Source organism: Rana temporaria, chromosome 6, assembly GCF_905171775.1.
Source record: "Rana temporaria chromosome 6, aRanTem1.1, whole genome shotgun sequence".
NCBI lineage: Eukaryota > Metazoa > Chordata > Amphibia > Anura > Ranidae > Rana > Rana temporaria.
Window position 1 is genome coordinate 17,741,433 of NC_053494.1, and position 27,141 is coordinate 17,768,573.

General features: G+C 45.1%; 1 protein-coding gene across 9 annotated transcripts in view; it reads left to right on the plus strand.

Annotated features, from left to right (window-relative positions):
* LOC120943194 (myosin phosphatase Rho interacting protein) overlaps positions 1 to 27,141 on the plus strand; it is a 224,446-nt gene that overhangs the window by 34,799 nt on the left and 162,506 nt on the right. For all 9 annotated transcript variants that reach the window (XM_040356353.1, XM_040356356.1, XM_040356355.1 and 6 more), the window contains exons 2-3: positions 6,041 to 6,118; positions 14,484 to 14,549. In XM_040356353.1, coding sequence (XP_040212287.1) covers positions 6,041 to 6,118; positions 14,484 to 14,549 — 144 coding nt within the window. The remainder of the gene's footprint in view (positions 1 to 6,040; positions 6,119 to 14,483; positions 14,550 to 27,141) is intronic.

A 27,141-nucleotide genomic window follows, 5' to 3' on the forward strand; every position in this document is an offset into this window, starting at 1 on the left:
AATAAATACAATATGCAATTAGCAATGTGATTTAACCACTTCAGCCCCGGACCATTTTGTTGCTAAATGACCGGGCCACTTTTTGTGATTCGGCACTGCATCGCTTAAACTGACAATTGCGCGGCCGAGCAACGTGGCTTCCAAACAAAATTGGCGTCCTTTTTTCCCCACAAATAGAGCATTCTTTTGGTGGTATTTGATCACCTCTGCAGATTTTATTTTATGCGCTATAAAGAAAAATATAGCGAAAATTTTGAAAAAAAAAAAGCAATATTTTTAACTTTTTGCTATAATAAATATCTCCCCCCCCCAAATTTTTTTCCACAATTTTAGGCCGATCGTATTCTTCTACATATTTTTAATTTAAAAAAAATCGCAATAAGCATTTTTTTGATCGTTTTGCGAAAAGGTTATAACGTCTACAAAATAGGGGATAGTTTTATGGCATTTTTATTAATATATTTTTTTTTTTACTAGTAATGGCGGCAATTTTTATTGTGACTGCGACATTATGGCGGACACTTTAGACACCATTTTGGGACCATTGTCATTTTTACAGCGATCAGTGCTATAAAAATGCACTGATTACTGTAAAGATTACACTGACAGGGAAGGGGTTAACCTGTAGGGGGCGCTGAAGGGGTTAAGTGTTCCCTAGGAAGTGATTCCTACGGTAGGGGGGCGTGGCTACATGTGACACGACACTGATCGTTGTTCCCGATGACAGGGAATATGATCAGTGACAGTGTCACTAGGCAGAACGGGGAGATGTTGTGTTTACACACATCTCCCCGTTCTTGAGCTCTGTGACCCAATCGTGGGACACCGGTGGCGATTGGGTCCCGCGTGCGCGGTCACGGAGCTTGCGGCAGGATCGCGAGCGTGCCACCACACGGCGGCAGTTTTAAAGGGGTAGTACCTGTACGCACTTTTGCCTGTCCGTGCCATTTTGCCGACGTATATCAGCGTGCGCTGGTTGGCACGTGGTTAAGGTAGATATTGCAGCAAAACACAAAATGCACCGCGCAGTTCCTGAGCCAAGTTTCGCAGCCATTTTTTTACTGGCAACCTTATCCTCTTACTGGCAGGAGAAAAGTGCCCTTTTTTTACTGGCTGCCAGTAAAAAATACTGACGGTTGGCAGCACTGATCAGTATGGCTTTCTGTCATATGTGATCTGCTGAATTGTAAATGCTCAAATCACAGTGCAGAGTATGAGCCTGGTTAATGGGCCTTGATTGCTCTGTCAGTGCAGAGTATGAGCCGGGTCATGTGCCCTCAATTGCTCTGTCAGTGCAGAGTATGAGCCGGGTCATGTGACTCGATTGCTCAGTCAGTGCAGAGTATGAGCCTGGTCATGGGCCTCGATCGCTCTGTCAGTGCAGAGTATGAGCCTGGTCATGGGCCTTGATTGCTCTGTCAGTGCAGAGTATGAGCCTGGTCATGTGACTCGATTGCTCTGTCAGTGCAGAGTATGAGCCTGGTCATGTGACTCGATTGCTCTGTCAGTGCAGAGTATGAGCCTGGTCATGGGCCTTGATTGCTCTGTCAGTGCAGAGTATGAGCCTGGTCATGTGACTCGATTGCTCTGTCAGTGCAGAGTATGAGCCTGGTCATGGGCCTCGATCGCTCTGTCAGTGCAGAGTATGAGCCTGGTCATGGGCCTCGATCGCTCGGTCAGTGCAGAGTATGAGCCTGGTAATGTGCCCTTGATCGCTCTGTCAGTGCAGAGTATGAGCCTGGTCATGTGCCCTTGATCGCTCTGTCAGTGCAGAGTATGAGCCTGGTCATGGGCCTCGATCGCTCTGTCGGTGCAGAGTATGAGCCTAGTCATGTGCCCTCGCTCTGTCAGTGCAGAGTATGAGCCTGGTCATGGGCCTCGATCGCTCTGTCGGTGCAGAGTATGAGCCTGGTCATGGGCCTCGATCGCTCTGTCGGTGCAGAGTATGAGCCTAGTCATGTGCCCTCGCTCGCTCTGTCAGTGCAGAGTATGAGCCGGGTCATGTGACTCGATTGCTCTGTCAGTGCAGAGTATGAGCCTGGTCATGGGCCTCGATCGCTCTGTCAGTGCAGAGTATGAGCCTGGTCATGGGCCTTGATTGCTCTGTCAGTGCAGAGTATGAGCCTGGTCATGTGACTCGATTGCTCTGTCAGTGCAGAGTATGAGCCTGGTCATGTGACTCGATTGCTCTGTCAGTGCAGAGTATGAGCCTGGTCATGGGCCTTGATTGCTCTGTCAGTGCAGAGTATGAGCCTGGTCATGTGACTCGATTGCTCTGTCAGTGCAGAGTATGAGCCTGGTCATGGGCCTCGATCGCTCTGTCAGTGCAGAGTATGAGCCTGGTCATGGGCCTCGATCGCTCTGTCAGTGCAGAGTATGAGCCTGGTAATGTGCCCTTGATCGCTCTGTCAGTGCAGAGTATGAGCCTGGTCATGTGCCCTTGATCGCTCTGTCAGTGCAGAGTATGAGCCTGGTCATGGGCCTCGATCGCTCTGTCGGTGCAGAGTATGAGCCTAGTCATGTGCCCTCGCTCTGTCAGTGCAGAGTATGAGCCTGGTCATGGGCCTCGATCGCTCTGTCGGTGCAGAGTATGAGCCTGGTCATGGGCCTCGATCGCTCTGTCGGTGCAGAGTATGAGCCTAGTCATGTGCCCTCGCTCGCTCTGTCAGTGCAGAGTATGAGCCTGGTCATGTGCCTCGATTGCTCTGTCAGTGCAGAGTATGAGCCTGGTCATGGGCCTCGATCGCTCTGTCGGTGCAGAGTATGAGCCTAGTCATGTGCCCTCGCTCTGTCAGTGCAGAGTATGAGCCTGGTCATGTGCCTCGATTGCTCTGTCAGTGCAGAGTATGAGCCTGGTCATGTGCCTCGATCGCTCTGTCAGTGCAGAGTATGAGCCTAGTCATGTGCCTCGATTGCTCTGTCAGTGCAGAGTATGAGCCTAGTCATGTGCCTCGATTGCTCTGTCAGTGCAGAGTATGAGCCTAGTCATGTGCCTCGATTGCTCTGTCAGTGCAGAGTATGAGCCTGGTCATGTGCTTCGATCGCTCTGTCAGTGCAGAGTATGAGCCTGGTCATGTGCTTCGATCGCTCTGTCAGTGCAGAGTATGAGCCTGGTCATGTGCCCTCGATTGCTCTGTCAGTGCAGAGTATGAGCCTGGTCATGTGCCCTCGATTGCTCTGTCAGTGCAGAGTATGAGCCTGGTCATGTGCCTCGATTGCTCTGTCAGTGCAGAGTATGAGCCTGGTCATGTGCCTCGATTGCTCTGTCAGTGCAGAGTATGAGCCTGGTCATGGGCTTCGATCACTCGTCTCCTGCCCATCTCCTTGCCTGTGCCCGTTTGACCACCCACAACACCCCATCCAGGGCTCTGAAATGCCTCTGCCCTCCCGGTTCATGTTGGCTCCCGGTCACAGGACTCGGCTGCTGTTTAGGATCACCATGGCAGATCTTCCTATAAAGTGTAAACTGTAACTCCAGGACTTCCCGCTGGCCTTTTTCTGCTTGTCACCAGCTGGCCCCTGTTAAGGTGCTTCTGTCACCTCTGATCCAGCGCAGGCACCGCCAGCTAAACACTGAGCAGAGCCGCCGGTGCTGTGTATACACAGGTGACATCTGCCAGCTCCCAGGCCGCTTCAGTCTTATGTTATTACTGTTTAACGAGAGAGCCGTCATTTCATGGAACTAATCTGTATCCATTGCCATGATCACACTGTTAGGGTAATGTGTCAACCACTATACAACCGGCACACATTAAAGTCACTCTGTATTTATTAATTGCATGATTACAGTTATTATTATTTTTTTATTATTTATGCAAGCAGTGTAAATACTCAAATTTTTACTTGGCATTACCCTCCCTTGATCCTTTTACAGCAGAACTCAGACTGGTAGTCCTAAGTGCACTAGTGATCATGTGCCAACAAGGAACATGCTGATAGGAGTCGAGAGCAGAGTAATGGTGAGATCAGTGCTGCTTCTCCTTTCCCCGCCCTGACGTAGGTTGAGGGTGGGACAAGACCTAAAATTATTGCATCTGGTCTGCTACCCCTCCAGACAGGACTTTGCTGTGCAGTTAATGTTTCACACTGGGGCGGTGCGCTGGCAGGACGCTCAAAAAAGGCCTGCAAGCAGCATATTTGAGGCGCTGTATACAGCGCCCCTGCCCATTGAAATCACTGCCGCTTTGTGGGCCCTTTTAACCCTTTTTTGGCTGTTAGCGGGGGTGAAAAGCGCTGAAAAAAAAGCATGCCCGGCGTGAAAGTGCCCTTAAAGCGGAGTTCCAACCACAATTAGCATTTTTTAAATGTATGTCCTTTCATCCTGTGTTTTTATAATATAAATCTGGTCACTTACTATTTTACAATCCGCCGCCGATCCGCATAGATATTCAAAAGATAGTTAATAAAACTATCTACACCGTTGCCATTTTGCTTGTGGGCATTGTGAAGCCTACAGGCACTTCCTGGAAGTCTTGAATGGGGAGTGATAATTGGACAGCGCACTGCATCCTGGGAAATGATGACACACATTTCCCAGGAGCATTAGAGGGAGATGATGTCAGAATCCTAGGTGGTTTCAAAGGCAGATTTCGTGGCACCGCATAGCAACAGGCATTTCCAGATGAGTAAAAAAAAAATGTTCTTTTTTTTTTTTTTTTTGTCGTAAGCTGCAGTTTAAAGCAAAATTCTTTTTTTGATGGAACCGCCACTTTAAGGCCAGGTTTACAGCAGGGGGTCCGGTGCGTTCCTGTTCACTGATTCAGGTGAAAGTTTTTTTGCCTGAATTCGCACCTGAATCGGAACCAAAAATGCACGGGATCCTTTTTATATCTGGACTCCGGCCATCCCGGAGCTGTGTGAAGCGGCACCATTGAGAGTCGGCCGCACTCCTCTCGTGCGAATTGGATGCGGAGAAACCCCCAGCCTGTGATTTGACAGAAAAGAAGACATGGCTTCCTAATGACCCCCCTTTCTCTGTCACTCTGCTCTCTTCTCCTAAAATGTATTGTTGACATATGAACACTGTGGCTCATTGTGCTGCTTCTCCCTCTTCGAATCTGAGCTCTGCGGTAGCAGGACTGCAAGAAGCTAATAAGAAATTCAGGGACTTGCATTTCAGGGCCCCTTTTTATACTGATCAGTTTTGCTTCCGATTTTGCTTTACCAAAGGCTGAAGAAAAATGCATGACCGATAAGTCCTATGGAACTCTTCTTTTACTGCATGCTTCATTTTTGGTGTGGTAATAAAAAAATGCACCTCCCCATTAAAGTGAATAGAAAATGCACAAAATGCGTTTTTTGGTGCGTTTTTTTTGGAGTCGCATGTTCTTTTTTCACAGATGCAAAATACACGGGAAACATGGCAAAAATGCATATTCTTCTTTTTGTGTTTTTGCAATGGGGCGGTATGAAAGCGGCCTTAAAAATATAAATCATAATTGAATGAGCACATACCAACATAAACTACTAGCGTGTGTGTTTTTTATTTATTTTTTTAATCCGCCTGTGTGTGTGTGTTATTTTTTTTTTTTTTAAATCTGCCTGTGTGTGTGTGTGTTTTTTATTTATTACATTTTTTTTAATCCGCCTGTGTTTTTATTTATTTTTTTAATCCGCGTGTGTGTGTGTGTGTGTGTGTGTGTGTGTGATTTTTTTTTTTTTTTAAATCTGCCTGTGTGTGTGTTTTTTATTTATTTAATTTTTTTTAATCCGCCTGTGTGTTTTTTTTTTTTTTTAATCCACCTGTGTGTGTGTGTGTGTGTGTGTGTGTGTGTGTGTTGTTTTTTTTTTTTAATCCGCCGGTGTGTGTTTTTTTATTTATTTTTATTTTTTAATCCGCCTGATTTAACTGTGGCCCCTGCTACTGCAATCACTTACCTTTTCCTTATTTCGGCCGCCACTCCGTCCATAAACAGCCCTTGCGCTTCCAAGTACTTCCAAGTCCATATCTTGTGAATGGCCTTTAACTATTTAAATACACTTATTATTGCATTTGTTTTATTGTGTATTAGACCTCACTATTGTGTTTCTTATGTTACAGGCCAAGCCCATTTATGGAGGATGGCTGCTCCTGGCTCCTGAAGGCACAGACTTCGACAATCCTATGCACCGATCAAGAGTAAGGACTCCCTACATTACTAATTTGTGTATATTTAATACATGTACTGTATATACTCGAGTATAAGCCGAGTTTTTCTGCAAATTTTTTTGTGCTGAAAATGCCCCCCTCGGCTTATACTTGAGTCACCTTTTTGCGCCTAAACTCCCCGGATTTGGGGACCCGGTATCGGCTGGCCGTAGGTCCCCTGAACCTCAAGCTTGGCACACATATAGCCCCACTCTACAAGTGTGCAAAGTTTGTTGTCTGGGGGACCTACGGCCGGGGAGCACCGATTTTTTTTTTTCAAAGTCGGGCACCCCCTTCCATAGACTCCCATGTTAAATGGTAATTTCTTCAGTAACTTTGGGGACCCGATACCGGCTGGTCGTAGGTCCCCTGGACCAGAAACTTAGCACACATGTAGCCCCTTCTATATACTCCCATGTTAAACGTAAGTCTAGGCATGGGCACAGTGAGGCATGCAGATGGACACCCTAGGCTTATACTCGAGTCAATACGTTTTCCCAGTTTTTTGTGGTAAAATTGGGTGCCTCGGCTTATATTTGTGTCAGCTTATACTCGAGTATATACAGTATTTCTTTAGTAGGCTTTGCAAGCTGGCTACTCTGGCAAAAAAATAGCGTCTTTCATTTGTTTATACAAGAATTTTAATACCTGGTCACAATTTTGCAACTTTGCCACGTGTTGGTAAAATCGTACTTTGTGCGTCCAGGTGGATTATACCGTGTTTTTTCCGGGACAAATTGGGCTTTAATTTGGTGATAAATGGTAATGGATATCTCCTGTGTTTTTTTTTGCCCTACCAAAATCACACTGACAATGACTGACACTAATTTGATACTGCCCAAAATATACTGACCTTTGACCCTTACTTGACCCAAACACTAACCCTGGCACTGACCTTGATCTAGGTATTTGTTTTTCTTTATTTAGAGAGAGAAACACAGGGGAGGACTTTACAGTGACAAATCACTGTGGTAGCCTCTGATTGGCTGACCTAAGAGTTCCAGATACATCTCTAGTACGGGACCCTCAGTGAGTGCTGTGCGCTCCCAGCACAAAGACAGATACGCATCTATTTAGCCCCACGGCAAAAAGCCCAGTCCAGTGAGGCCACAAGTGTTCTGTCAGGGTGAAGAGGTTGAAGCTACAGTTTATTCTACTTATATTTTGCCTTCCACTGGGTGTATGTGAGGGTTTACAACCCAAAAATGCTGGATCAAAAATGACAGGTTTCTACCTCACTTAGTCAGAAATGTTGATTTTTAGGTCTTTTCATGACATTTCAAGAATAGGGTTGAGCTGTGACAGTGTAAGCTTCTTTATTTACATGAGCGCCATATGTTAGCCGACTTGTTCTGACAGTGTTTTAGAGTATTCATCTTGAAGCCATAGTTGCTTTCTTTGCTGCTCTTGATTGATATTGTGCAGAACAGGAAGTCCTACTATTAACCAGGACCTTATAGGGCAGAGTTTGTTTGCACTCTGCTCATTAGGATCTTGCACAAAATACAAGCCAATAGTTTCCTGTCACAATGGATACTCAAGAGCAGCCCATCGCTTCAGTATGATCTGGTCATGCAGCAGAACACCGACCCTGGTGGTTTACAAAAAAAGCAGCGCAATGGGCAACCAGCAGTGTTGCCAACCGCCCGTAAAAAAAAGGGCATTTTTGTCCTGCCCGTAAATGTCTGTAGCAGCAGATATGGACCAGTTAAAAATGGTGGTGATGGCGGGTCAGAACTGCACATGCGGAAATCGCAGAGAAGATCCGATCCACGAGCGCTGCCTCTGCCCCCTGGCGTCGCTAGATGATGTCAGCCAGGAGCTGAGGGCCGGCAGCTAAGGAGAATGCGGCGGAGTGGGACGGCTGACGTGAGTCTGTAACCTGCCCAGCCAGTGCCACATTTTTAATTGTCACCTGAACTGGAATAAAGGGTACATCTTCCGGATGGGGCTATTGCTCCTGGGTCTTGGAGGGAACCATTTGACTCTATCTTAGAAGATTATTATTATTATTATTGTTTTTTATATATATTTTTTTGTATTTTTTTTATTTTATTTATTTATTTTTTTGTTTGTGTGGTCTATGTACCATTGGGTAGGTTTCCCTATTTCTTCTGTCCTGGAGGCACAGTAGGAAACCTTTCAAAAGTTAGGGGAAGATCCCTCATGCACAGCTGTTACTGAAAGAAGAGTTTCTATTGAACAATGTTTACTCTTTTTTTTTCCTTTTCTGGTGACAACTGTAAAATTCTGTGTGTCTAGAATTTTTATGGTCTGGCTATGGGTAGACACCTAATGTAAAGCACCTCATCCCAAAATTTGATTAAGGAACAGAAGAAGGAAAACGGGACTATAGCGGTGCTGTTAAACTAATATCGAACACAATGGAAGACTCTATTACCATTTGTTGAAAAGAATATACAATAAGTTTTATTAATAGATTATACAAAATTAATAAAATTTAGAGCAATGTCACTGAATCAATTCGCGGTGGGGGTAATTCCAAAGTGGTGGTTGCATCAGTTGTGGGCTGAGAAGATCATACGTAGTTCCTACATGTTTCGCCCATTGGGACTTCGTCAGGGAAAGTATGTCTCAACCGTCTATACAGGTAACAGCTAATAAGTATAAAGAGGCAAAAAACAGAGTAACCGCTTAAAAATTACCCATTTAAAGATATTTACTTAGGATTGGAGGTCCACCTGTAAATCAGGTCTGTCTGAACTCTGTCTGTCACTTTGTGCTCTAGTGTTAGCCAGGACAGACAGAGGACACCTCCCTCATTTTATGGAGAAGTGGGGGGGGGGGGGCCTCTGTTCTGAAGTCCACAGGGAGACCTGGTAACAACCCAGAGCACACAATAAGTTATCGGCTCACTGGATGTCTGGCAGGATCAACAGGTATGTTTTGGCACTTATGGGACAGATATCGCCATTCACTTTCAATGGTATATTTAACGGACAAAAATGGACCAAATGAAGAGAGGTTCGTTGTTTGGGTTCACATATAATTTAATATTACCATTGGGTAAGCTCATTCGTCTTTGACATGACATGTGTTTTTGGTTTAATGGCCCTTTAAATCCTGTCTGCCCGTCCGCTCCCCTGTATGGATTTATTTTGTGAATGGAGTGTGAGAATGTTTATTTGCCGACATCTGCTACCAATTGTGTAAGGGTTAATGCATGCCCCCATTCCCCTCCCGTCCAACCCTTCCAGCTCACAGTCCTCATGAGCATTTCCCATCGGAGCCGCTGGTTAGACAAATATCCCATCTCATTTAGACCTTGTGTTTTTCCTGTCTCTGATCTCATCGTTTAATAACAGATTAAATATAGAAGCCTAACCAGTATATAACTCACTACATCAGGGACTGGGCTGCAGTGGATGAGAATAGAAGCCAACCCTGAATAACTCTGACCTAGAGACCCATGGCTTCCTCCTAAAAAATGATGATGGCACTCGTCTGTTTGGCTTTGCTTTGGCAGCTGGCGGGTTAAACTGCGCGTTCTTAGTTTATCTCTAACCTAATCTTCCAGGCCGATGTGTGAAGATTGTGTCATTCCTTTAAATAGAATAGGCGAGAATTTGGCGTCTTGTGGGCTGTCGTCAGATCTGTTTGTAAAAGAGCAGGTAAATTTTCCTTTATAAGGAACTGGATTATATAAACACAGTCTGAAGGACTTTTTAAAACACTTTTTTTTTAACCCTTTTTTTAACATGTAAAGGTGATTCGCTTAAAGGAGTTGTAAAGACAGAAGGTTTTTTGTCTTAATGCATAGAATGTGTGTAGCAGTCCCCCCCAGCACCCCCTAATTACCTATTTGAGCCCCTTCTCTCTCCAGCGATGTACACGATTCCCCTCAGCCAAATTTAGGACACTCCTCCTGATTTGGCTTAGACAGAGCAGTGGTGCCATTGGCTCCTGCGGCAGTCAGTCAGCCAATCGGGGGGGGGGTGGCGGGGGGGTGGCCAGGTTCGGGCTCTGTGTCTGAATGGATACACAGCTTTGACTCGGCTTAGGTGCCCCCTTTAGCAAGTTGCTGGCTGAGGGGCACTCAAAGGAGAGAGCGACCCTGTAACCAAATGCTGGTGGACACCTAACCCTCACACCTAATATGAGCTTGTTGGGCATCTCGTTGTAAAACCCTGACTCTTCAATGGCTTTGGGCAAAATTTTGGAGTGTGTTTTGGGTATTTATGCTTATTCAGCCAAGACAGCAATTTTAAAGTCCGATTTGGTATTCCAGGTCACCCCAAAAGTGTTCACTAGGGTTGAGGTTCGGGCTCTGTGCAGACCACTTGAGCTTCTCCACACCCAACTTTTCAAACTGTGTCTTTGTGGAGATGGCTTTGTGCACAGAGGAGTACAGTCATGCTGGAGCAGAAAATTACCCTTTCCAATCTTAGCACATGGTTGGAAAAGCACAAATGTCTAAAATGACAATTATCCTTTCAATTAATCCCAAAGGTTTTCAGTTGGGTTGAGGTCAGGGCTCTGTAAAGACCACTTGAGACAATGTTGAAGCTGGCTTTGTCCAAAGAGACAGTCATGCTGGGACTGAAAAGAACCTTCTCCAATCTATTATCACAAGGTTCAATCATTAACTCCAGATTAGATTATGCAAATGCCCTTTACCTCGGACTCCCAAAGTTCCAGCTCGCCCGAATCCAAATCATCCAAAACATGGCAGCTCGACTGGTAACAGGGAAAAAACCCTGGGAACCAATCACCCCGTCCCTGAGATCCCTCCATTGGCTGCCCATAAAGGACCGAGTCGCTTTCAAGGCCTTATGCCTAATGCACAAATTTGTACACGGAAGCGCGCTCTTTTATTGAAGTAAGAGAATAAAACAACAAAACCCAAATAGAGTTCTTAGATCAACCAACCAAAAATTATTACAAATTCCCAAAGCCCGATATAAGACCAAAGGAGAACGTTGTTTTTCAGTTCAAGGACCTCGACTATGGAACGCTTTACCAACTAATATCCAAATGGAAATTGATCACCTGGCCTTCAGAAAAAAAACTAAAGACCCATCTATTCTGAGGGTCAAACTGAAGAAAAATGGATGCCAAGCGCCTTGAGGCGATTCAGTTCGCATTTGTAGTGCTATATAAGTAATTCACTCACTCAAGGTTGGAAGAGCACAGTTGTCTAAAATGTCTTGGAATACCTTCACTGGAAACACCTAAAATTAGTCAATTGGTGGTATGCCCACACATTTGGATAGCTTCTGGCTGCTTCTTGAAGGATTTGATGATGTCACTGGGCCTTCATCTTGGATCATGGGAAAGCGGAAGATCCCATATCTCACACATGCTAAAGCTTTGTGTAGTAGCACATCTTTGTGGGATTTGTGACCCCAGTTTTTTTTTGCTTTCACTGAGGGGTTGATTGCTGCACAAGAGCGGATATCACATTTTTCCAAAAGGTTTATTTTGTTTTATAAAGCTATACAGAAGATTATGTGGTACAGTGTCACGCTCGAGATTACATAAGGAACGTACATTGTAATTGCGACATTGAATGGTCCTGGGAGAGCATCAGATGTTACAATGAAGACGTCAACATCTTAGTTACGGGAAAGCGAAAATATAGGTGTGCAGAGAGAGAAGAGGATTGTGATGTTTGAAAATTTGGGAAGAAAAGGAAAGGCAAATAGGGAAGGATTGCGGTCCACACGGGCATTGTGTTGTCGACACTGAATTTTCATGGGACGTGCGATTTAATTTCTTTTGTACACTTGACCTCCAGAGGCTGACAGATGCTGCAGGAAGATGGTTGGACGTTTTGTTTTTCTTCCTCGTTTGTTATTGCTTTCCGTAGGTTCAGCACCTGTGAACATTTTTACAATGATTGGACGCCAGAATGGACTCACTGGATGTTTCCTGCAACCAATGCCGCTCATTGTTTTCTCTACTTTGTAATCATGATCTGCAAAATTAATCCACAGAATGAGCTGCAATTTTTATTTGAGGATAAAACAAAGACCCTTTCTCGTTAGTTTGGCTTGTCACACTGCCCATCTCTGCAATACCTGATAAGGGTGTGTAGATCCTTCTGAATTGGCTTACCTTCCGAACAGATTATAGACCAAGCTGTGTTTTGATCTCGTTACAGAGAGAGGGTTGTGCTGTCTCATCCTCTGACCAGGTGATTACCCCCCCCCCCCCCCTACTCTGCTTCCTTTTGCTCCCATACTTTTTTTTTTTTTTCGCCTCCATGGAAGAAACTTGAAGCTGAAGTTTATTGAAGCAGAATCTGCCTTTTGGATAATGCTGCCTTAAATGGGCATCAAAAGAACAGCCAGCGAGATGTGCACAGAGTTTGTGCTTCGTCCTGGGTGGTGACACTCGTAAACCCTGATGTTGTCTAATGCTTTGTGCCAGTAAGCTCTGCCAGCAGCCGTATACATAGCAGATGGCTAAAATAAATGTTGTCGATCAAATTCCCAACTTAAATGCATGAACAAGGGTACAGAGTCAGCCTTAAGGAGTCACAATATGATGCTGGGGGTCATTCACAATCACAAAGGGGGGGGGGGGGATCGGACATAAGCCAAACAGGTATTTTACTTTTGCCACCTTCAGTTCCTGTGGGTAACACCACCCTGCCTTGTCTAGATCGATGTCTTGAGCCTCTACATCGGGGATATGCAATTAGCGGACCTCCAGCTGTTGCAGAACTACAATTCCCATGAGGCATAGCAAGACTCTGACAGCCACAAGCATGACACCAGAGTCAGAGGCATGATGGGACTTGTAGTTTTGCAACAGCTGGAGGTCCGCTAATTGCATATCCCTGCTCTACATGATGGCTGACCTCCGCTCGTGAGCTGCGCACTCCGAGACATTTCCTACTTCTCGACACCCAGCAATATTCGGGTGATGTATGGGGCTTTTTTACTTGTTCTCCCAAGGGGGGGGGGGGCCCTCTGATTTGTTACTAACCTATAGGAGAAATTGTTTGTGTGCTCTGCTGATCTGTTCTGCCTCAAGACAAAAGTAAATGAAGATGTGGAAACTGGAGCCATCTCTGCAAGACCTGGGTTTTCTCTGCACAATATTGATGCCCATGTGACTGTTGGATGCCTTAGGGAAAATGTTGGCTCTTTTGTATCGTGTACTGTTACTCGACTCACTTTGAAACTGAACTCCAGATATAAAAAAAAAAAAGCCTTTTTAATCTATATATATCTTTTTTTTTTTTTTGTGGGGGTGGGATTAAATGCATTTTAAAAATGTAGGTGATCACTAACTGAACTTTCTTATATGGTCCTTTTTGGTGTGTTAAAGCTGTAGTTTAGTCCACTTTTAATTTGCTATCCCTGGTCCCTCAATCCCCCCCCCCCTCATCAACATGCTTATGAAATCTATTAAAACAGAGCTCCCTAAATGCCCCCCCCCCCCCCGATTTACATTAAATTGCGGCCGAAATCGCGACAAAATCGCAGCCGCGAAATCGCGGTAAAATCGCGCATTTTACCGCGATTTTGAATTCGCAGCAGTGTGAACCTAGGCTAAAACTGCATTCCCCCAATTCAGAGTTCTCTGCTCACTTCTGAAAGCTGACAAAAAAAAAATCAAGGCAGCCTGCCAAGTTTATCTCTACATTGGAGGTGAGGAGTATCATTGTAACATTTCCTTAGATCAAAGGAATGAACTTTAGTCTGTAAATGAGGTCAGTTTAACCACTTGGACTAAACCTTTTTCTGACACTTGTTGTTTACAGGTTAAAATCCAGTATTTTTTATTTATTTTTTGATAGAAAATTACTTGGAACCCCCAAACATTTATATATAGTTTTTTTATTAGCAGAGATCATAGAAAATAAAATGGTGGTTGTTGCAATATTTTGTCACAGTGTATTTGCGCAGAGGTCTTTTAATTGCAATTTTTTTTTAATTAAAAAAAAAAAAAAACTAAACGGTAAAGTCAGCCCATTTTTTATGTGAAAGCTGATGTTAAAGGGGTGTTTCAGTCATTTTTAATGTTTATTAAAAGTCAGCAGCTACAAAAAGTGTAGCTGCTGGCTTTTAATAAACAGACACTCACCTGCTCCACGTTCCAGCGACGTTATTATTTTTATTTTTTATTTGTATTGGGTTTAAGAGGTCAGCAATTGCGGCCTTTGTATGTCTCACATCTGGTGTCCTTCAAGTTCACCAGATAAGGAGGATCGGGGCTCCTCTGTGCAAAACCACTGCACAGAGCATGTAAGTATTATTATGTTTTAAAATTTAAATAAAAAATATTGTAGGTTTACAATCACTCTAAGCTTCTTTAACTTCTATAAAAAGGTGCATCTTGTTTCTAAATCTGCCATCTAATGACGATCCTCATTCTTCCACAGAAATGGCAGAGGAGGTTCTTCATCCTCTACGAGCACGGCCTGCTGCGTTACGCCCTGGATGAGATGGTAAGACGTCCTTTGCTTGGTATCGACCAGAGCTGTTTGAGAGTTTTTTTGTCTGCCGGTGGCGCACAGCTTGTGTTGGTTTAATGTCACATTAACATGCGGCGCATTCTATAATGTAATGTTTGATTTGCAGTGAAGTGTATATTATTCATGGTATGCAGAGAATGAGTCCGTAACCTCGGCTGGAGTGGAGGATCAGGTTTTCTGTTTGGGCTCTGTGTGTGTGAAATGGTGAGCACTCATTTCCACACACTTTTTTACTACTTCAACATACTTCACGTGGAATTTCCTTCCAGGCGACTGTTGTTGGTTTGCATTCTGTTAAGTTTACAAGTTCATGTGTGTTTTCAGGTGTCTTTCATTCTGTTTTGTCACTTGTCCTGGTACTTCTCAGTCTTATTCCTTCAGATTATTGGTAAATCAGGGGCATCTTAATGGCATCATGGGCCCTTGGGCAAAGTAATGCCCAGGGGCCCCTACTAGCTTGCTTCAATTTACACACCTACAGTCAAGAAATAAAGATACTGGCCCAGATTCAGTAAGCAATTGCGCCTGCGTAACCATAGGTTACGCAGCGCAATCGCTTACTTGCGCCGGCGTTACGAATGCTCCTGATTCAGGAACATCGTAACGCCGATTGCAGCCTAAAATCTGCGTGGCATAAGGCTCTTATGCCACGCTGATTTTCGGCTGAATTCTTGCGTTGGCCGCTAGGGGGCGCTCCCATTGTGATCAGCGTATAGTATGCAAATTGCATACCAACACCGATTCACAAAGTTGCGTGGGCCCTGCGTACGCAAGTTACGGATTTTCCGTACGGCGTCTTTAGCATAAGTCTGCCCCTTCTAATAGTAGGGGCAGCCAATGCTAAAGTATACCGCCCTTCCCGCGTCGCAACATTCAAATTTTATGTAGTTTGCGTAAGTGATTCGTGAATGGCGCTGGGCGCCATTCACGTTCACTTTGAAGCAAATGACGTCCTTGCAACGTCATTTGCTGCAATGCACGTCGGGAAAGTTTCCCGACGGAGCATGCGCTCTACGCTCGGCGCGGGAGCGTGCCTAATTTAAATGATTTCCGCCCCCGAATCGAGGGCAGCGCAAAATCGTTGCCCTGCGCCTCCGCAAATAGAGCACAGATCTCTTTGAATCTGGGCCACTGTATTTTTTGGCGTATAACACTCACTTTTTTACCCTGAAAATAGAGGGTAAACTGTGCCTGCGTGTTATACGCAGGGGGCTGTGGAAAGTTTTTATCCTGAAACTTCCCTCTTAAAGTTAGGGTGCGTGTTATACGCCGGTAAATAGTTGATAGAATTAAACATATATTCACCTGGGTCAACTATCTCACGACTACATAATGATCTTAGCCAACACCGGGGATCTTCTTTTGAGGTAGGAGTGCACCCCCCTTCTTTCTATTGACTATCCCTTTTCCTTTTTTCTCTTTTTTTTTTTTCTTTGAATTTGTTATTGTGAAACGGGCCCTTGAGGCCATGTGGAAGTTCAGTCAGGAGGTCCCGAGCCCAGTCTGACTTAGACCTTGATAGTTGAAGGTTGTAGTAAAGGGACCCAAGAGTGTAAAAACAGTGTAAAAAAAAAAAGCAGCTGTAGAAGTTGCTACTGCTGTCGAGAAAAACAGACCACCTGACACAATGTTCAGACACGAGGTAAACCATTCATCAGTTTTGTTTTATTCATCTCTGAAGATCAAAGGGATGTCAGCATGTGATGTCACAAAGCAAACTGACTAGTTAAAAAAACTCTCACTCTCTCACTCTCTCACTCTCTCACTCTCTCACTCTCTCTCACTCTCTCACTCTCTCACCCTCTCACTCTCACTCTCACACTCACACTCTCTCACACTCACTCTCTCACACTCACTCTCTCACTCACACTCACTCTCTCACACTCACTCTCTCACACTCACTCTCTCACACTCACTCACTCTCACTCTCTCACACTCACTCTCTCACACTCACTCTCTCACACTCACTCTCTCACACTTTCTCACACTCTCTCTCTCACTCTCTCTCACACTCTCTCTCTCTCTCTCTCTCTCTCTCACACTCTCTCTCTCTCTCTCTCTCTCTCTCTCTCTCTCTCTCTCTCTCTCTCTCTCTCTCTCTCTCTCTCTCTCTCTCACCAAGCATATTTTTTTTTAAATAATAAGCAAGTCTCAATGAAGAGCCAAGAAAAGATGGTGGTCTTCCCCCAAGTATAGTGAAAGGAAGCTGTAAGTCCCAAAAAGCCTTCAGGTCTTTGTACAGTGATACCACACATACCACCCTAATGCAACAGGAGGGGGGCTTACCACAACAGAATGACCCTCAGCTAAGAGTGTTCATACAGCGCTCGGTACATTCCACAAGGCAATTGGCTATACTCCAGCAGCAGCATGTCGGCATGCAAACATCAACTCTGTGTGCACACACTGTCACTCAGAGCTCAGCTCGCCAATTGAGTCAAAATGTAGAGCATCCATATAGAAATACAGTGGGTAAAATAAGTATTGAACACGTCAGCATTTTTCTAGGTAAATAAAAATATATTTCTAAAGGTGCTATTGACATGAATATTTCACCACATGTCGGTAACAACCCATACATACAAAGAAACCAAAACAAATAAGTTCAGAAATAAAGTTATGTGTAACACAGGAAATTCGAGACCTCCAACAAGGGTCGTCACAATTTGCACAGTAGTGTGCGTTCTGGTTCCGCCCTATGTGTTTCGTCATATGTGACGTCATCAGGGGCCGTCTAGAACTATAGTTAACTATAACTTGATAACTATCCAAAGCATCACATTTTCTCTTCCATTCATAGACGGACACAGCATCTTTTGACAGTAGGGTTATATCCGCTTCCCTTTAGGATATAACCCTACTGTCAAAGGATGCTGTGTCCGTCTATGAACTCAGAGAAGTGGATGTTACGGCGAGTACAAAAATCCTATTCTCACATGATCCATAACATTTCAACTTTCACTGGAAACTGTACTGGAAATTTTTCAATACGGACTTTGATCTGAAATATATATATACAGATCCATAGCTTGGCTTAAAACCTGCACACCCCATAGGCGGCCCAATGGCCAACTAAAGGCGTCTGCATAGCAGGCTGACAATGCTTCTGCTGATGGCAAGGCGGTGGCTTAACTTTGTCAGCCTGTTACTGGCAGGGTTTCCAGCTAAGTAACTTTGCAGTAGATTTCATTATTTGCTTATAAAAAAAAGAAATACAGTGAGGAATGACGGCAAGCATGCTGAAAAATAGATTTTGGCTTTACATGCGCTTTAAACTATGTTCTTGACGACACAGTTTAATCTTGCATTAACCAAAGAATAAGGTCTGCGCAACAGATGCCTGTCTAATGGGATTATACTTGATTCAGTCATAGCATATTTCTCCTATCCTAGCTGTTGATGGGGGTCTCGAATTTCCTGTGTTAACAGTTTTCATACCCCCATAGCGTGTGAAACTGCATTATATTTTTAAGCTCCTGTAACGTTCTTCTCATAAAAATATGTCCAATTTAAAATCTTACCCAGACCATTTCTTAAAATTTTTGTGGTAGCCATTGAGTTAAAGCAAGCTTGTCCCTTTTTTATATGAGCTACTTTACTGCTTATATCAAAGTAACTTTTCTCCTTCACCTTCTACCATTACCAAGCCATTCCAGAGCTTCCGTCAAGTCACTGTGCCATGGCTGAGAGTTCGAACAATAAGGGGGTCTTATGACTTTCCAGACATGTGCAATAACCTACTGGACGCTATTGCACATCTGCAAAGCCATTTCACCCATTATTCCATCCTGGGAGAGTTGAGAGGGCATTGGAATATCTTGGATACTCTACTTTGGGGGGTTCTTACATCGTGTCCCCTGGTTTGTTTTAGTACTTTAGGCATTTTCCACATTGTTGTGTGATCCCCACTCCGTCACCCTGATGGGGTCCTTTTGGTTATAATCATGGTATATAACCTTATTATTTAAACATTTCTACAAGTCTTTCTGAACACACCTGTCCAGAAAAAGCACATCAGCGAAACATGTTGAAGTACTCCCCAGGCTACTCTGGTTGAAATAACATGCATATGTTGTATTGAATTTAATTTATATACATCCGGTGGGCCAATATTCTGACCTTTTTTGGAGCATATATATATACACACACACACACACACACACACACACACACACACACACACACACACACACACACACACACACACACACACACACACACACACACACACACACAGTACAGACCAAAAGTTTGGACACGCCTTCTCATTCAAAGAGTTTTCTTTATTGTCATGACTATGAAAATTGTAGATTCACACTGAAGGCATCAAAACTATGAAGTAACACATGTGGAATTATACAGAACAAAAAAGTGTGAAACAACTGAAAATATATTTCATATTCTAGGTTCTTCCACCTTTTGCAGCAGACACATCTCTAGAACTGGTAAGAGGAGACTGTGTGAATCAGGCCTTCATGGTAGAATATCTGCTAGGAAACCACTGCTAAAGAAAGGCAACAAGCAGAAGAGACTTGTTTGGGGTAAAGAACACAAGGGATGGACATTAGACCAGTGGAAATCTCTGCTTTGTTCTGATGAGTCCAAACTTGAGATCTTTGGTTCCAACCCCCGTGTCTTTGTGCGACGCAGAAAATGTGAACGGATGGACTCTACATGCCTGGTTCCCACCGTGAAGCATGGAGGAGGAGGTGTGATGGTGTGGGGGTGCTTTGCTGGTGACACTGTTGGGGATTTAATCAAAATTGAAGACATACTGAACCAGCATGGCTACCACAGCATCTTGCAGCGGCATGCTATTCCATCCGGTTTGCGTTTAGTTGGACCATCATTTATTTTTCAACAGGACAATGACCCCAAACACACCTCCAGGCGGGGGAAGGGCTATTTGACCAAGAAGGAGAGTGATGGGGTGCTGCGCCAGGTGACTACCTCTTGAAGCTCATCGAGAGAATGCCAAGAGTGTGCCAAGCAGTAATCAAAGCAAAAGGTGGCTACTTTGAAGAACCTAGAATATGAAATATATTTTCAGTTGTTTCACAATTTCACATGTGTTCATTCATAGTTTTGATGCCTTCAGTGTGGTCCCTTTTTTTTTTTTTCCTTTCCTAACACTAAGGCCTCATTCACACTGGACGTTAAAATAACGTTGTAAAAACGCCAGTAGCTTTGCAGTGAGTTTTTCAACTTTTTGCAGCTTTTTTGAACGTTTTTTTCAATAGCGTTTTTCAGCGTTAGCGTTTTTTAGCGTTTATCAGCTAGTGACAAAGAAACCTTTTCTGGACTTGATCTCTCCTCTCCTCCTTTTTATACACTCTTCAGATGGCTCCGGGGATCCTGACCATCACTCTTGCTGGTATGGTTTTGGGTGTAGAGCAGGGATCCTCAAACTATGGCCCTCCAGCTGTTGGGGAACTACACATCCCATGAGGCATTGTAAAACTCTGACATTCAAAGACATGACTAGGCATGATGGGAATTGTAGTTCCTGAACAACTGGAGGGCCGTAGTTTGAAGACCCCTGCGTGTAGAGCCCTACCAACACGTCCTCTAGCATTGTACATGGAGGAGATCGCTGTACAGCCATTCATCTGAAGCTGAACATTTGTCTGGGATATGTTTTTTCCCTGCACATGGATAGACGTGTTAGAAAATACTTTAGTGGTAACGTTATGCTATGATGTACGTTTTGGTTTTCAGTTATGCCTTAGGATAGTAGACAAAGGCCCAGACTCAGCAGATACAAATACAGACACGTTTACCTTGGTCTGCCTAAAGCAAATGTTGGAGATACGTGTGTCCCTAAATCCGGGGCCCTCCATACACAAGGGGGTTTCTCCTACCGTCTGCAGGTCAAATAAGCACATCAGATGCCGGCCCTGTTTCTTTTTGATCATGTGTAGCAGCTGAAGGCCAATTCCCAGAATCCTCTGCCACATAGGACAGGCCCGGTAACACCAACTGGCTTCTTGAAAACTTGGCTTCCCTTCACCGCCGGGGGGGGGGGGGGGGGGGCTGGTGGAAGCTGTAGAGACTCCCGGGGAGGACGATGGGGGTGATGGAGTAAAACAAGCTGGTTTTGTCTGTGGAGGGGATGGAAGTAGCGTGTCTGTACAGAATGTAAATTCCTCTGCCCTGCTTTCTACCTGAATGACTTCATTTGTAGGATGACGGCCGCAAGAATAACGATCGGCGCACAATAAACGACTTACAATGTGAAAAAACGGATTGCAGTGATCATGTGATTTTGTGCTTTCTGCTTGCTAAAGTGCTAAGCAGGGGCTTCAACGGGCCCCCCCCCCCCCCCTCGCAGACGTCTCCCGGAGTACCCTGGAAGTCTACAAACTTGGGGCCCCTCTGTTACTCAAATAATGACTTCAAGCCCTTAAAGCGGTATTAACCACTTAAGGACCGCCTCTTGCACATTTACGTCGGCAGAATGGCACGGCTGGACACATGCAGGTACAGGTATGTCCTTCGCTAGTGCCCAGCCGTGGGTCACGGGTGTGCGCCCGCGGCCCGGTCCGAAGCTCCGGAACCCGATCGCCGCTGGAGTCCCGCGTAAACACAGCGTCCCCGTTCTTCACTGTGGCGGCGTCATCGATCGTGTGTTCCCTTTTATAGGGATACACAATCGATGACGCCACACCTACAGCCACACCCCCCTACAGTTAGAAACACATATTAGGTCATACATAACCCCTTCAGCGCCCCCTTGTGGTTAACTCCCAAACTGCAATTGTCATTTTCACAATAAACAATGCATTTTAAATGCATATTTTGCTGTGAAAATGACAATGGTCCCAAAAATGTGTCAAAATTGTCCGAAGTGTCCGCCATAATGTCGCAGTCACGGAAAAAAACGCTGATCGCCGCCATTACTAGTAAAAAAATGTTTTTTTTTTATAAAAATGCAATAAAACTATCCCCTATTTTGTAAACGCTATAAATTTTGCGCAAACCAACCGATAAACACTTATTGCAATTTTTTTTTTAACCAAAAATAGGTAGAAGAATATGTATCGGCCTAAACTGAGGAAAAAAATTTTTTTTTATATATTTTTTGGGGATATTTATTATAGCAAAAAGTAAAAAATATTGCATTTTTTTCAAAATTGTCACTTTATTTTTGTTTATAGCGCAAAAAATAAAAACCGCAGAGGTGATCAAATACCACCAAAAGAAAGCTCTATTTATGGGGAAGAAAAGACGCCAATTTTGTTTGGGAGCCACGTCGCACGACCGCACAATTGTCTGTTAAAGCGACGCAGTGCCGAATCGCAAAACCTGGCCGAGTCCTTTAGCTGCCTAAAGGTCCGGGTCTTAAGTGGTTAACAAGATTTGCCGTACCCATCCCCACTCTGATATTGTGGCTTCATCACCAACCTTATACAGAGAATTTTTGCATAAGTCGGTATTTGTCTGAAACCTTCGGAGGCAGTGAGGGCAACACCAAAGAAGGAAGTAGACTTTCATAAAGCAACCCAAGCTAATGGGGTGGTCTCTAGAAATGTCACATACACTGGTGATGGCACCTTAGTTATAAAGGTGTGTCGTTAAAATTATGTGTGTATATAATATATATATATATATATTGTGTGTGTATGTATGTATATGTGTGTGTGTGTATATATATATATATATATATATATATATATATATATATATATATATATATATATATATATATATATATATATATATATATAATTAGGGCTGTGCGTTAAACGCGATATTAACGGCGTTAACGCAAACCCATGTTAACGCCGTCAATATTTTTGTCGCGCGATTAACGCAGGAGCCCTCGGGTGGACATGCAGAGTGTGCAGCGGCGCGGCGCGGCTTACCTTTTCGCTGGATTCACAGACAAGTTACTCACCTTGTCCCTGGATCCAGCGATGCCACCCCGCTGTGTGATCGAGCGGGTCCTCCTTGCTTGGCGGGTCCTCCTTGCTTGGCGGTTCCTCCTCGCTTGGCGGGTCCTCCTTGCTTGGCGGGTCCTCCTTGCTTGGCGGTTCCTCCTCGCTTGGCGGGTCCTCCTTGCTTGGCGGGTCCTCGCTCGATTCACAGTGCCTGTGTGACGCCGAGCTCCGTTCCCTGCGACGTTACGACGCACGGGAGCGGAGAACGGCGCCAAATTTAAAAAAGTAAACAAACACAATGCATACAGTATACTGTAATCTTATAGATTACAGTACTGTATGTAAAAAATACACACCCCCCTTGTCCCTAGTGGTCTGCCCAGTGCCCTACATGTTCTTTTATAAAATAAAAACTATTCTTTCTGCCTGGAAACTGTAGATTGTCCAAAAGTGTCCCTTTATGTCAAAAATGGTTTTAGATCAGCTAGAAAACAGCGATAATAAATTATAATCACTTGCAGAATTGTGCGATATTTGTGGGGAAATTCGTCATAAATTAGAGCGATTAATCGTGAGTTAACTATGACATTAATGCGATGTATGTATATATGTATATATATATGTATAATGTGTGTGTGTGTGTATATATATATATATATATTTTTTTTTTTTTTAATAAATGTGAAAAGCTGATTGTCCTCTTTATTATTGTATACTGTACTCCAGGCCCTCTAGGAAATTGCCACACACGTAGGCACTCCCCCTCGCTGAGAATACTCTTCTGGTTTAGACAAAGCTGCCTAAATGATTAATGAGCTGTACTGTGGAGCGCGACATTGTCCCACAGTCTTCTCTGCTGTCTCCCAGCAACAAGGTGCATGTGCAGGTAGCAGGCTGTGACGGCAGCCATTGAGCACTGGAACGGGCCCTCCGCGCAGCACTTTGTTTACTAGGAAATTCTGGGCATCTGTAGGGTGGTTCAGCCTGCTAATGTTCTGTGATCTGTGCTGTGATATCCAGTCACCAAACCATTCTTTTCTACAAAAAGATCAGATTATATAAAGGCATGTACCTAATAAAGCCTGCCTTGTGTAGACATCCAAAGACCCTGAGGCTGCTGCTGGATGCCACCATCTTGGATGTAATATCAGCAGCCCAGATGACACTTAAAGCGGAGGTTCACCCAAAAAACAAGTATATAACATTACATTCAGTATACCTCAAACATGTACAATATGCATTTTTTTGGGGGGGGTGTACATACGGTATTATCGGTATTTTCCTCCCGGCTTCCGGGTACTCGCTCCCGCGGGAGTGGGCGTTCCTGTGCAGTGCCGCAATGTCATCTGGGACTTCGCCCATATGATTGACGTGCCTGAGAAAAACTCCCCCGGCAGATAAGGCGCGTCACGACTTTCCGTTAGTAGCCGAACCGCGAGTCGTCTCTATACGGCGCCTGATCAGTCAGCTCTACAAGGCTCCTAGTCGGTGCGCAAGCGCCGTATAGAGCCGACTCGCGGTTCGGCTACTTTCGGAAAGTCGTGACGCGCCTTATCCGCCGGGGGGGGGGGGGAGTTTTTCTCAGGCACGTCAATCATATGGGCGGCACTGCACAAGAACGCCCACTCCTGCGGGAGCGAGTACCCAGAAGCCGGGAGGAAAATACCGATAATACCGTATGTACACCCCCCAAAAAAAACGGCATATTGTACATGTTTGAGGTATACTGAATGTAATGTTATATACTTGTTTTTTGGGTGAACCTCCGCTTTAAGGGACTCTGTAGCAGTGGTTGTAAACATATGAGCTAAGGTGGGGCCAAGAACTGCATAATGGGCTAATTGTTTTTATCTTGTTTTTGGCTGGTGTCTTGCTTTAATGCCCAACTCCAGGCAAAGAAATGGTTTCCCATGCTGTGGGGTTGCGCCCGCATTGCATGCATGAACTGCTTGTTTTGTACAGGGGAAAGGAGAAAGCCTTTAAAGCGGGAGTTCACCCATCAATGCCGTTTTTTCTCTTTTACCCTTAGATTGAGGCTCATTTAGTCTAGGGGAATCAGCTAGTTGTTTTAAAATCCGAGCATTACTTACCGTTGTAGAGGGCGATCTTCTCCGCCACTTCCGGGTATGGGTCTTCGGGAGCGGGCGTTCCTTTTAGATTGCCGGTCTTCCGACAGGCTTCCGACGGTCGCAACCATCGCGTCACGAGTAGCCGAAAGAAGCCGAACGTCGGTACGGCTCTATACGCCTGCGCACCGACGTTCGGCTACTTTCGGAAAATCGTGACGCGATGGATATGACTGTCGGAAGCCTGTCGGAAGACTGTCAATCAAGAAGGAACGCCCGCTCCCGAAGACCCATACCCGGAAGTGGCGGAGAAGATCGCCCTCTACAACGGTAAGTAATGCTCGGATTTTAAAACAACTAGCCGATTCCCCTAGACTAAATGAGCATACATCTAAGGGTAAAAACACCATTTTACCGGCGAACCTCCGCTTTAATCATCCTGTCCTCTGCTCTATTAGCAAATGGCGCCCCCACAATCCAGCGGAGGACTCTTCCTGTCATCCTCCTGTCCAGAGCAGGTTTATGGGTGTGGTGACATCAGGAAAAGGTCACCGCACAAGACCGCTAGACCATGGAGCCACAGGGACTTGTCTTGCAAGGGGAGGATTAAGTACACTATGTTGCCAAAAGTATTGGGACACCCCTTCAAATAATTTGGAATTGTGTATAAAATCAATCCCCTAGGCCAGTGGTCTCCAAACTGTGGCTCATGGGCCAGATGTGCTCCTTTGCTTGCCTTTATCTGCCCCTTGAGGCACCATTCCGCCTGATGATGCAAGGCGCCATTTCTCTTACTGACACCAACAATGAGGCATCATTTTTTCCACTGACACCAACAGTGGCACATATTTCCTTCCACTTTCAGTGACACCAACAAAGGGGCATCATTTCTCCCATTGACACAAATAATGGGGTACAATTACTCTTACTGCTATTAAATTTCCTTGCTACTTGATCTATAAAGATGATCTATTAATGAACAAATCCATCTTCCATCACCACCAGCTGAAGAAACTGCTTACCAGCTCCGGTTGACCCCTTGTTATAGGCCTAGGGGGTCAGACTGCTCCACGTTTTCAGTGTCTCAAAGTAAGGGGAGATGGAGTTTGGCACCCAAAAAAAACAAGAAGGCTCCACTTTGTGTAAAAAATCCTTTGGGTTTTACGAAATATAAAACGTGGCACTCGTATATTAAAAGTTGAGTAGCGCTTATTGTTTGTGTCTGCCGTACACAACCAAAACACCCATCCGTCGGGACACGAGAGTGGTGGTGTTCTGCCTAGTCCTCTCCTATAGAACAGGAACATAACCCACAAGTCAAGATTTAAGGAAGCGGTGTCCGTCCATGGACGAAAAGAGAAACGCATACCGTATTTATCTGGGTATAGCACGCGCCGGTGTACAACGCGCACCCCAAGCTTAGAGAGGTAAAAAAGGAAAAAAAAGAAAACTTACATTTTTGCCCTGCGTCCGTCTGCGGCCTTGTCCGGCGTCCGTCTGCGGCCTTGTCCGGCGTCCGTCTGCGGCCTTGCACGGGGTCCGTCTGCGGCTTTGGAGGTGTCCGTCTGCGGCCTCCATCCAGGTGTCCGTCTCTGTCCAGCGTGTCGGTCTGCGGCTTCGGAGGTGTTTGTCTGCGGCCTCCATCCAGGTGTCCGTCTCCGTCCAGCGTGTCCGTCTGCGGCCTCCATCCAGGTGTCCGTCTCCGTCCAGCGTGTCCGTCTGCGGCCTCCATCCAGGTGTCCGTCTCCGTCCAGCGTGTCCGGTGTTCGTTTTTGGATTTGGTGCCAGCTGAGAGAAGCCGGATTTCCTGTGTGTTTGGCTCCTCTCGGCTTGTCTCGACTTCTCTCCGCTCCTCTCGCGTGGCTGCGGACGGAGCCGAGTGTGGCCGAGCCTAGCCGAGTGCGCAGTACCCTCGGCTCGGCTCTAGGCTACGGCGAGCGTGGCTGAGCCTAGCCGAGTGCACAGTACGCTCGGCTCTAGGCTGGCGGCTCAGAGACGGCGGGGATCAGCGTATAACGCGCACCCACGATTTCCCCCTGATTTTAAGGGGAAAAAAGTGCGCGTTATATGCCGACAAATACGGTATATATATTTTTTTCTTTGTTCGGAGTTGGGCTTTGATTGCAAGTAGAAGCTGGAAACCGCACCGCTTTGCCCATGCCGCAGAGTAAACAGTCCCATTGGCATAATGCCAGGGTTGTGCTAGATCACAGTGGACTTATAACTCGCCCTGAGGATTTGGCGCCAGATCCAGCAGCTTGGAGGCCTTGTGTTGTATTCTAAGCAGCTGTCATTCCTGCAGCCTATAGCACAGAGGAATGTCACTTCCATTATGCAGGGTAAATGTTTACCCATATGTTACTGAAGCCTTGCAGGAAAAACGCATTTAAACTCCAGCTCACTCAAGCTGTTCTGTCACGTGGACACTCCCTTTCTATGATATTGAAGTGACTTTCTTCTTCTTGTATGAGAAAGGTCCTTCAGGTTTTTTTTCCTTGTTTTTAAATTGCAGTTATCATGTGCTGCACAGTGGCTGCTCATTAATCTCTATGGTGACGGCATGCTTGGAACACGAGACTTGTAGACTGGAGCTCACAGCTCTTCATAGTGGGTTAGTAG